We start from the raw sequence: 12,512 nt of genomic DNA, 5'->3' as shown, positions 1-12,512 counted from the left end.
GGAAAGCAGCTTATACAAAGAACTGTTCATTGCTGCTTTTAAATTTTATTTACCCTAAAGGATGCATTTGCAAATCATAAACATCTCATGACAAATGCTTTGAGTGCAACAATATTTTTCCCACTGAGAACAATGTTTTGATTGAAAATCAAATTTGTTGGTGGTAATTGGTCAGAAAGTAAGTCTCGTAATGTGGGTTGCTATAATATGCTGTCCGTTGAGAGTAAAGACTTTCTTTCCAAAAAAGCATGTCATATGTTGTGAAAAACATCACTATGAAGAGCATATTTCAACTGAAACATTTCAAAATGTTTTGTATACCCTGCAACATATTAAATGCATGAATTTTATTAAGGACACTCTTCATGTTTTGAAAGGGAAGCTCTCAAATCAATTGATTTGAGGGATTTTGGCATGAAGGTAATAATTTATTTTGATGTTCTCTTGGGTGTTCTTAACCAGGTGAGAGAAGTTGCTTCTATCTAGTCGCACAGATTATTGCCACCTATAACAATACCCACAATATTGTTGGAATGGGTCTTTTGAATTTGTGCTTATGCAATATTTTGCGCAGTTCCATCTCTGAGAACAAACCTTCAGATTAATCCCATGCAGGCATTTGCCTGGTTCAGGCTCTGTCCCAGTTGCTCTGTTCCAGCTCCTGCCAACCTAGCAGTTCAAAAGCACGCCAGTGCAAGTAGATAAATAGGTACCATTGCAGCGGAAAGGTAAACAACATTTCTGTGCGCTCTGGTTTCCATCACAGTGTTCCATTGTGCCAGAAGCAGTTTAGTCATGCTGGACACATGACCTGGAAAGCTATCTGTGAACAAACCTCAACTCCCTCAACCCGAAAGCGAGATGAGTGCTGCAACCCCATAGTCACCTTTGACTGGACTTAACCATCCAGGGGTCCTTTACCTATGAGTAGAAAAGGCTCCCACTTCAGAAGTTAGCCCTCCAACTCATGGAGTGTGATGAGGATATAGCTAGTGCTCTCATTCCTACTCCCTCTCTCATTGCACAAGGGTCAGAATCATAGCTTTGAAAGCAAAGGTCAAACCTTACAGCTATATTCTTTATTTATTTAGAAAGCCAGACTTGGACCTTCAGCTAACAAAGTCATATCTCCAATTGAAGACCGGAGCTGTAGTTTACCATCCAATAACCTTGATCAGGTTAAGCTGACAGATTTCAACTTTCTCATGGTGCTTGGAAAGGGGAGTTTTGGGAAGGTAGGAAGCCTTGATGATTTCTTCTCATGTGCCTTATTTTAATGGGGTTTTGTGTTTTACTCAAATGAATAATACACAGGGGCGGGGGGGGGGAGCAACAACTATTAAAGGAAAAGGAGGAATACTGAATGTATGAAGGAAGAGAGTCAGTGTTCCCAATCCTTGATAAAGGGAAGAACTGTGCTAAACAGAATTAGTAACTACTGGGCATGTGTCTCCAGAAAAGCAGACTTAATATCCTCGTAGGTGTGCTGTTGTGCTCAGAGTGAGTATAAAATAGGGAATGCGAGTTCTCAATCCATTATTGTATTGGATGGTGAAGAATTCAATAACTGCTCTTAACTGCACCGAGTGCCCTCACATGTCATAATTCCTTGCCTGGTGCCTGATTCCAAATAACATCTGTATTCAAGACCTCACCTAAGAAAAGTAACATTAGTGAACAGCTCAACATCATGCATATGGGAGTCCACACCGCCAACATTTGAGAAAGGAGGATAATAGCTCAACCCCCTTTTTTTTCATTTCTGAATGAGATGCATCTTTAATTGCTTAATGGCTGAAAATGCTACAGACCATTCCTTAAGTCATAAGAGGCATTCTAGAGATGGCCATGCGACTTTATGATTAAAATTTGAATTTACAAGCGTAGGAAGGTCTTCTAGTTCAGCTATTAGCCACTAAGCAACCTGCTATTGTTCTGTTACTTTAATGGTGTTTAATAAAAGAAGATGTAATCTCTACATCAAAAAATATGTACATATTCCTGGGAGATGTAATTGGCTGTTGAGATCTGATGCAGTTCCTTATATATATATATTTACAAAACTGATTGTGTAGCATAGCTGCATTGTAGAACAGTAAGATTTTAATAAGAATTTGACTGCACTTCCTTAGAGCAGGAGACAAATCACCAGGGCTGCTTGTCTATAGATTTTTATAAGAAATAACCTGTCTCTTGTGGCCATCAAATTTTTCACCCTCTCCTTTGTGCAGGTGATGCTGGCAGAACGAAAAGGGACAGAAGAACTGTATGCAGTCAAAATATTGAAAAAAGATGTGGTGATTCAGGATGATGATGTAGAGTGTACCATGGTTGAAAAGAGAGTTCTAGCCTTGCAGGACAAGCCTCCCTTCCTAACCCAGCTTCATTCTTGCTTCCAGACTGTGGTACGTCACATGTTCACGGGTGACCCTGATTTCTTCTGACTCCTGCGGCTATTCAGTTGTCTGCCAAGGTCACCACTCTTGGCACTGTCTTTCAGTAACATTTGCAACAAACTTCTGAGCTCTTTGAGATTTAGATGGTAATGATAATTTAGTTAACAAATTGTTAAAATAAGGACAGAGTTTTGAATATACAGGCTCTAGGTGGAATTCTGCATACCACAAGGTGCTGTATGCATGCATGGAACAGGGGCTACTCACACAACAAGACTTTCCCGCCCCCCTCCACCCCCCACCCCCCGTGCACACACCCTAGACCTGTTCTGGGGTTCCCCAACCAGCCAGAGCAGAATTAGGGGTGTGGGGTGCACAGGGGATTAGAGAGGTGGAAGCCTCATTGTGTGAGAAGACTCTGGTCCATGCATGGAACAATTTGGTTGAATCCCATCCTCTTCATTTTGTCATTGAACTAGGCTTGCCATATGTCAAGTGTTTTCCTGACATCAGCCTTAAGCAGCAAAACTAACAACTTTGCTTAGAAATGACTGCCTCTAGAACCTTTGCAGTAGATATTTCAAACTTTAAAAACTCATCATTGGCTTTCTCATGCATGTTCAGTTTAACTTGAACTGATGATGCGCAAGAAAACTAGTCAGTTCATCCATGCACACACTCATTACATGATGGGTGTCAATGGGTGATCAGCATGTGTGAAATGGCTGTTCCAGAACTAATAGCACAGGCAGAGTTTTTATAATGCTTTTCAGTGAAGACAGTTCACAGGCTGAGCTTACAAGTGACCATGCACCAGACTTCAGTGAACTCTGTCACTTTATTCTCTGAGCAATTTCTCAGATGCCGTTCTGAGCTACAACCTTGAATGAATTACGGTTTCATTCTGTTTTTCATTCCATATTCTCCCGGATGGAATTGGTTCTGTAATAAAGGAAATAAGCATTATAGAATTAAGAATGGGAGGGGAACCCTATTTCTGCACAAAAGATTTGAACGTGTCATTGAGTAAGCATATGCAGTAAAGCAGTGTAATGCTTATCTAAAATTTTAATTTAATAGCGACTTTTGTAAGAAATATATCTCTATCACACAACCCCAAAATAAATCTTGAAAGCTGTGATTTGCCCACATTAATTAAAATAATGAAATTTGCTGGGGGCATCCACTTCAAACCAATGAAAAGAAATTTCTTTTTCTAAAAAAAGAAAAAAGAAAAATAATAAGCTACTGGACAGTAAATTAATGATGCTGTGGCAAAGGAATAAAAATGAATGTATAAATCCTACAATAGGAATGCTAAATTAATGAGTTTCTGGTACAGTGTGTTCTAAATATACTTCAAACTGTTTGACTGTTGATGAAGCAATTAATAGACATAAGGAAAAGAAGTCATAAGGGTAGCTCTGTAATTGGGAAGTAAATTTAACCATTTCTATGTGGCACTAAATTGGATCTTCTCTCCCTCCCCCAGCTGGGCACCTTGTGTGGGTGAACCGCTCTCCCTGCCCTATATCTGGCACTGGTTCCATTTATTTTTCTGTAAAAAACAGAAATTTAGGGAAATTAAAGTCAATACTGCAATATCGATTTATTTGTTCCTTATTTTGTCTCAGAAATAATGATTGGGAGGGGAAGGCTCCCCCCCCCTCAGTGACAGGCTCAATAATCAAATATCATTATGAAAAGCCAATATGAGTTTGTCTACCAAACAGAAGACGTTATTATAGCTATACATTATTGTTACATGACTTGTCTGTGCAGCTGTGTTATAATAATACAGATTTGTGTTCAGTGTAGATCTGCTTAAGATTTCTCTTAACAATTTCATAGTGACAGGTCTCTGCTGCCTGATATATATTTTTGCTTTCACGTTGTATGCTAGGATCGCCTATATTTTGTCATGGAGTACGTGAATGGCGGTGACCTCATGTATCATATCCAGCAAGTAGGAAAATTCAAGGAGCCTCAAGCCGTGTGAGTGTCTCTTTCTCTGTTCATTTTCAAATCAGAGTTGTCATTTAATATTTTGTTCTAGGGCTATATTTGTCCTCTCTCCTTCCCATCCCCACCCTGCCCCCTTTACTAGGGTGTGTCGTTGGCAACCCTACGCAGTAACTCTGGCTTCCAAAAGCTCGTCAGTATTACGCAGATTTGTGAACTGCTCAGAACAATTACATTCTAGGCGCCAGTCATTTCCGTTATCTTCATGTAATTAAGTCACTGAGCATTTGGCAAGGAAATGTATTTCTTGGATCTCTGTATCCTGTGCGACTCTTAAACAAGCTAAGCAACAGTGGCGGTCACAAAAATTAGATATCGTCTGATATGACATATGCTATCTCCTGTTCACACAGCTTTTGTCAGGTTGTATTATATTTCTTTTAAGCTTTGTGTAACATTCTGGGCTGATACCGATAACTCTCCTTCAGGAGAGAAAGGGACATAGGCCCCTCCAGGATGAGGCCCCTGGTAACCAGCCAGAGAGCCCTGAGGGATCGAAAAGAGCAAGGAAGGACATAAAACAGAGGTCTTGAACCTTAAGCTCAGGCCCAAATGCAGACCTCTCTATCTGGCCCATAGAACACTCTCCAGGCCACATTCCTTTCTTGACACATTCCTTGAGTTATTTTGCTGGTTGTAATAAAGCCCAACAACAACAGCAGCAGCAACAACAAGCAGCCTCCCATACATGCACACAAACAGCCAACCCCCCCCCCCCAAAGCCAGAACAATTTTTAAAATAGGGAGAGGCAGCGGTTCCTTGGCAAGTGCCACAATGGAAGCTCCAAAACATTTTCCTGTATCTAATGCGGTGTCCTTTTCTTTCAGGTTCTATGCTTCAGAGATCTCAGTGGGGCTATTCTTCCTGCATAAAAAAGGAATCATTTATCGGTGAGTATTCAAGTCGCACCTAGAAACACTTTTGTTTGCTCTGCAGAAAAACAAAGTTTGTCACCACCGGCGGAAAAATAGTTATGAGGGCGGGAGGAAGTTGGCTGCATGCATTCTCAGGAAGGAATAGGTTAGGCTGATAAATGGTAACTGGCCTAAGGCCCAATTAGTGAGTTTCATGGCTAAGTGGGAATTTGAACCCTGAATTGCTTGATTATGTGGTCTATTCTGGCCACCTTAGAGCATAAAACTGAGTACCTGGAAATTGAACAATAACCACAGCAGTTGCCACAATTCAGACTGAAGAAACAAATGTATTCCAATTTCCAAAATGAGAGTATACATACTGCATAAGTGGAAACTTCTGAACTCCCTTTGAGGGCAGAATACTTTAGGCAGAGTACAATACATGTTACAGTAGTTAGTTCTTGGAGTTTCACAGTATCTGACCACCTGAGATTCTCACACCTAACCCATGAGCACCCCCAGACTATGAACCTGTGTCACTGGAATTGAAATCTCCATTGGAGTCCATGGAGAGGAGCATTGTCGCCTCTTCTTTGGATTCAGACTTTTAATTTCTGTGTGATTTCTCATAGGGATCTGAAATTAGATAACGTAATGTTGGATCATGAAGGGCACATTAAGATTGCAGATTTTGGGATGTGCAAGGAGAATATGGCTGATGGAGTGTCAACGAGGACCTTCTGTGGGACTCCTGATTACATTGCACCTGAGGTACTTACTATCTGAGACGCGAAACACCATACAACCATTTCCCCAAGGCAACTGTGAAATGCATGTTTAAGCATCCTGTCCAGTACCAGATTCCTTTCACTGATAATCACATGATGATAAAAATGGTGCATAGTGACAAACTGGTGGAAACCACACCCTCCTCCTGGGCCTTCCTGAAGCACTGCAAGCCCAATTTGGATGGGCAGTTACAAATTAAGTACAGTGAAGGAAAACTTTGCCAAGCAGTTACCGTATTTTTCGCCCTATAGGATGCACTTTTCCCCCTCCAAAAATGAAGGGGAAATGTGTGTGTGTGTCCTATGGGGCATCTGCAGGCTTTCGCTGAAGCCTGGAGAGCGAGAGGGGTTGGTGTACACCGACCCCTCTCGCTCTCCAGGCTTCAGGAAGCTATCCACAAGCCTTGGGAGCCCGTGGGAGTTCCCGCCGGGCTCCCAAGGCAAACGGATAGCAGCCTGTTCTGGGGGCTAGGGTCGGGAGAAGCTTGGGTTTCCCCCGCCCCAGCCCTGCGCCTGGGAGGGAAATAATTTTTTTCCCCTTTATTCCCCCCCCCAAAAAAAAACTAGGTGCGCCCTATGGGCCGGTGCACCCTATAGGGCGAAAAATATAGTAATTTGTCTCTTAGGCCCAGTGCTACCCAACTGCGTTTATCCAAAAGGAAATCATTGACACAGCCAGTTTCTTTGAGTTTTATAGGTTATACAGCCATAAGAGTAAAGTCTGAATTTACCACACAGTTATATCTTGAATTAGTGTCAGTTAGGACTGGCTTGTTATTTACAGGCAAATAAATCCTTACTTGAATTAATATATATTCATATTTTGTGTACATCATCTCTGTCAGTGAAGCAAGTGAGCCGAATGTTTTTTTTTATTTGGCTCTCACCTTTCTGCTCACTTTCCTTTTATGTCATGAAAGGGAATAATTCAGCTTCCCAATTACTTATGTCTTTGAAGTACACATTCTCCCAATTAGTGCCTCAGACAGCACCTGTTTGTTAAGTGTGAACACAGTTTCCACTCTCATTTTATGTGGTGTGCATTAGCACAGTAAGGCTGCCTTCCTGCATTTTATTTATACTGTAGAAATTGAAATGGAATAGAATTCAATTGATGATTCAACTAGTATGTCTTTAACCAGGGTTTGCAGATTTTAAAAAATGCCTTTAAAGCCCCAGAATAAAGTAATAATTGGTTCAATGTTAGTGTTGACTTCCTATGAAGTTCTGTTACTACAGCAGAGCAAAAGGATCTCGGTCTCTTCCATTAAAACCAGTCAAAACAAAATAAAAAAATTCCTTCCAGTAGCACCTTAAAGACCAACTAAGTTAGTTCTTGGTATGAGCTTTCGTGTGCATGCACACTTCTTCAGATACACAGTGTTTACTAACATTTATTTTTGAAGTAGCATGTAATAGATCTGGTCAGCAATGTGAATTTCCACTGAAACACCTTGTTTAACATACTCAACTACTTCACCAAACAAATAACTGATGTTCAGTAGTCCTTGTGCAGATACAGCACTTAGGGTAGGTTTACACATAATGCTTAAACAGGTGTTATGTGTACAAGTGTCAGACTTGCACACTCCCTCTTTCTCCCCTGTGGCCAGAATACTGACTTCTGCTTAGCTTGTGTACAAAAATGTAATCTTGGTTTGAAACAGGCAATGGCTAAACAACCTAGCTTCATAACTCCTGATTTGAAGTTGGCTTACTGAGAATCATCCATGTGCTGCTAAACCATGGTTTAGCATTAAGTGCAAACATACCTTTAATTCTGGTTAGCACTCACTATGATTTGTTTCCTTAGCCCCTGTTAAAATCAGAATGTTTTACCTTGCCTTCCCTCTGGAGTTGATTCATAGGAAGATACTGTCAACATCAGTTTCTCCCCTTAACAAACATAGAGACTGGAGAGTTGAGAATATTGTCTTAACCATGGTTTGCTTGTTGCAGCTTTAAAACTTCATGCAAACCATGGTTGTAAACCCCTGATTGCACACTGTGGCCATTTCTTGCCCTTTTCAGTTTGCCACAGTTACAGATGTCTGTAGCCAGGCCCATGCAGAGCTTCTCTGAGGTCTTGCTCTTGGCATGCCAACATAAATCTGGTGGGTCTCCACACCCCCACCCCGCTGGCTCAGCCCTCTGAGGCCTGTGGCTACTCCCTGTTCTGCATGGGCCTGCCTGTAGGTGTTCCTGTGAAACGCATGGAGATACATGAAGCTGAATCAACCAATTGTTCCAACTGTGTCCCTCCATAGCATGACTTCAGTATTTTTCCATTATCTTGATTTTGTTTATAAAATTATTTCTACAGAATATTTCAGTTAGACGTTTGATTAAAAAATAATAAAATCAACCTTAAAACATAGGTTTCTTCATTACAATTCACAGATTATTGCCTATCAGCCATATGGAAGGTCAGTCGACTGGTGGGCCTATGGCGTACTGTTATACGAGATGCTAGCTGGTCAGGTAAGGATGTTTGTGCTTCTGCATTTAATACTTCAATGAGTGAGCATTGATGCCAGGTGAATGATTAAATGTGAAAGATGCCTTATTAGTAGAGAAATTAACAGCAGGGTTGTTAGATTCAGTTGGTTCAATCCATATTTCCCCCCCCCCACGCTCTATGAAAGTTAAATCAAGTCACGAGATTATAATATGCACATTGTCTGCATAGCTAACAGCTCATCAGCCTTAATAACCAACCTGTTCCTGTGTGCACACAAACTGATAGCGTTTAAGCATGCAATGAGAAATGCAAACACAGAGTGGCTGAGTTCAGTTGAAGGCAACATATCAGTTAGGTTTAATTTTGTTCTGCTGGCTCATGGAAGAGGTGATCCAGTAACCCATTAAGAGCTAGCCTTCCCATTGAAAGCTGTGCTGTTTTCCATCGCTGGGAGTGAAGGAGCAAAACTGCACATAAAGTGCGGTTTATAGTTATATAGTTCTGCTTCTTTTGTCTCCAATACTTAGGGATTTCTGGGGAATCATCGGCCACTTTCAGATTGAAAATAGTTTGTCACCTTCCCTTATGCAAAGGTAAAGGTAAAAGGGACCACTGACCATTAGGTCCAGCTGTGACCGACTCTGGGGTTGCGGCGCTCATCTCGCTTTATTGGCCGAGGGAGCCAGCGTACAGCTTCCGGATCATGTGGCCAGCATGACTAAGCTGCTTCTGGCGAACCAGAGCAGCACACAGAAACGCCATTTACCTTCCCGCCGGAGCGGTACCTATTTATCTACTTGCACTTTGACGTGCTTTCGAACTGCTAGGTGGGCAGGAGCAGGGACCGAGCAACGGGTGCTCACCCCGTCGTAGGGATTTGAACCGCCGACCTTCTGATCGGCAAGTCCTAGGCTCTGTGGTTTAACCCACAGCGCCACCCGCGTCCCTTCCCTTATGTAATGCAGCACAAACTAAAGCCTCATTTGGACGATCAAATCTTGGTTTAGTAAGCTGAAGTGTGAATGAGTTTTATGTACCTGGACAGAGTCCTTTTGCTCCTCCCTTCATGTGAGCATGGAAACAAGCCAGGAAGCTATGGCTAACCATGTTATGTCCAAACCAGGAAACTATGGTTAATACCATCCAAACCATCCACAACATAAACCCATGGAACTTGTCTTCCTAATCTGGTTTGTGTGGAAGCCATTAACTGTGGTTTTCAGTCTGGATATAAAAGAAAGCTGTATCTAACTGTGTCCTCCTGATTTGTTTCCCAGCTTGTGCAGAGGAAGGAGCAAAATAAGTGTGTGTGCAGTAAGCTCACTCCTATCTTGATTTATTAAGCCAAGATTTGAACATCTAAACTTGAGGTGTGCACACAAACAAAAATCTTCAGATCCTGATTGGGTGCTTCATATAGAAGGCCTACGGACCTTGGAGTGCTTCAGACAACACCTTTGCTCTGTAAACACTGTTGCTTTGTTTCTCTCCCTTGATTATAATGTCTCTCCATTGATTATAATGGGGAAATCAACAAACCGCTGTAACGTTTTGTTTGTCAGAATTGGATTACATTTGTAGGCATAGCAGACACATCTGAGGGGACAAAGCCTTCTAAATTCAGGTAGATTAGGCACAGGCAGTTAGGTGTCTTTAAATCTGATTTGGGGATGAGAACAAGTCTTGCTGCTTCTGCCTCTCTTCCAAAAAACTGCTGGGGGTGGGGAAGAAACTCAAGCTTTTACATGCTCTTGTTCCATTCCTGACACTTTAAATTGGAAAGTGTATGCAAATATAATACTATGAAATGGATGCCAGGAGCAGCATAAATGGCAGGGTTTTGTGACACTCAGGGAGAGGAATCGGAAGGCATATGTGCTGAACTATGGCACTGAGGCTGGTCTGCTGCCCTGTTTGCCTCTCTAGGATAACAGCGCTGGCTGCTCCTTCATTTGGTGGAGTAGAAGCAAAGCCTTAGCAATGTATAGCTGCCACACAGTAGTGTGCACAGAATTACGCATTATCTCATACTTCAGGGTTGACCTTGGCCACATTTTTGTTATTAAATGTATCTCACCTTTCCATAAAATGATCAAGGCACCTAACAGCATAGATATTCATCTGAAGGTAATTAAAACTGCCTTCCTCAATCTGGTGCCTCCCAGATGTTTTAGACTCCATCTCCCATCATCCCTGACCATTGGCAGTGCTGGCTGGGGAAGATGGCAATTGGAGTCCAAAACATATGGAGAGCAACAAGTTGGGGGAGGCTGACCTATGCTCAATAGATTAATCTGCGTTTGAGTAAATATTCTGTGTTGACATTAACTCTGAATTACCCATTTAACATTTAATTTAACAATTGCCCCACATTTTAACAGCCTCCATTTGATGGCGAAGATGAAGATGAGCTCTTTCAATCAATAATGGAACATAATGTTTCGTACCCCAAAGCAATGTCCAAAGAAGCTGTGTCCATTTGCAAGGGGGTAAGAAAGTTTGCTGCAATTATCTGTTTTGCTGTTCAGGTTAATTACTGTATTTTACTGTTGAGATTATTGATTTTACTGTTTTCTATGATTTATTTAAATATAGTGGTTTGAGATGCATCATCAGCCACGTGTAACGGTTTTATACTTGGAGCTACTCCATGGTTCAGGTGGTTTTGCCTGTTCATACTGATGCATATCTTGGAACTTCTGCCTTCCCCATAAGTTTCTGCTTTAATGTTTCCCGTCTCATCGGTTTCAACTACAACCTGGTTATTCCTGGAGGTCCCTTTCATAGCCACACAGTTTCATAGAACCTAGGAGGCACAAATTCACTTTCATAGGCATTAGAAACTGAAGAGGGAGCTCCCAGATCTTGCACTGGTTCTAAAGATAGAAGCTGGTGGCAATATAAAGTAATTTTTCTATCCTTATGGTGCTTGAATGTAAAGGAGATGCTCAATATCCTAGGGAGGATTCTAAAATTTGATTTTGTCCTCCTCGGGTCTGCATTCTTCCTGTTCTTTGATTAGTTTTGTTTTTGTTTTGTTTCGTGCCTTCAGAGTACAAATGGCTGCTATACTTTAGGGCACCCTGCCCTCTAAATGTTCTGACCTACACATGTGGAAGTCCTTTGTGGGGCACCAGGTTTGGGAAGGTTGCTTTAGGAGGAGGGAGTTGCTTGTTGTATTTCTCTCTGTTTTCAGGATGATGATGTCTTTCTTTGTATTTAAGTTTATCTTCTGTCCACCCTTGAAATTAATTTCCAGTTGTGCAGCCACAAAAGGTCACTGCCCTAGGACCTTATGGTAAAGGGTGCGTAAGAAATCTAACAAAGGAGCTTCATTTATTGCTCACCTGCACCGCTAGGTGGCATATGCATCGTGTCTTGCAAATTGAGCAGACACCTCCCACAGCAATATCTGCTTCAACTCATGCTTTTAGGAGGGCATACTGTCCATAAATTAAGGGGGGGAGAAACAGCTTATTTACTCCCCGATGCAGAAATCTTTTCTGAAACACAGATGGATTTTCCTTCTTCTTCCTAGCAATTCAACCTGATCCATCAGCAGGAGAGCAGTTATGCACCTGTTCCTAACAGAGGAGTTTATTTCACTGTAGAGTAGGGGGAACATATACAGTACTTATGATAAGAAACCATTTCTGGAGCCAGCTGCTCCTCAAACAAATGCTTTAGATGTGCTCTGGTTATTTTATATCCAGAAACAAGCCTGACATTTACTTAGATCTCTGGTGCTCAACCTGCACAGTCCTTCTTTCCATTTTGTAATTGTGACAAAGTGATAATCTGCATTTGGCTTCTGTCCAAAGATTCAGAAACTCTGCAATTAACAGTGCAGTCCTAAGCATGCATATTAAGAAGTCCTATGTAGCTTTGGTAAGTGGGCTTAAAGGTAAAGGTACCCCTGACTGTTAGGTCCAGTCGCGAATGACTGGGGTTGCGGCGCTCATCTCACTTTACTGCCCAAGGGAGCCA

At 41.7% G+C, this 12,512-nt stretch overlaps 1 protein-coding gene across 3 annotated transcripts in view; it reads left to right on the top strand.

The window, feature by feature from the left end:
* Nucleotides 1-12,512, top strand: part of PRKCA (protein kinase C alpha) — a 204,225-nt gene that overhangs the window by 176,955 nt on the left and 14,758 nt on the right. For all 3 annotated transcript variants that reach the window (XM_081849659.1, XM_081849658.1, XM_081849660.1), the window contains 7 exons: nucleotides 1,092-1,235; nucleotides 2,232-2,405; nucleotides 4,300-4,391; nucleotides 5,247-5,309; nucleotides 5,909-6,047; nucleotides 8,465-8,545; nucleotides 10,907-11,014. In XM_081849659.1, the coding sequence (XP_081705785.1) occupies nucleotides 1,092-1,235; nucleotides 2,232-2,405; nucleotides 4,300-4,391; nucleotides 5,247-5,309; nucleotides 5,909-6,047; nucleotides 8,465-8,545; nucleotides 10,907-11,014 (801 nt within the window). The remainder of the gene's footprint in view (nucleotides 1-1,091; nucleotides 1,236-2,231; nucleotides 2,406-4,299; nucleotides 4,392-5,246; nucleotides 5,310-5,908; nucleotides 6,048-8,464; nucleotides 8,546-10,906; nucleotides 11,015-12,512) is intronic.

Source organism: Podarcis erhardii (genome assembly GCF_964252035.2).
Source record: "Podarcis erhardii genome assembly, chromosome: 2".
Classification (NCBI taxonomy): domain Eukaryota; kingdom Metazoa; phylum Chordata; class Lepidosauria; order Squamata; family Lacertidae; genus Podarcis; species Podarcis erhardii.
This window is presented reverse-complemented; position numbering and strand designations above follow the sequence as displayed.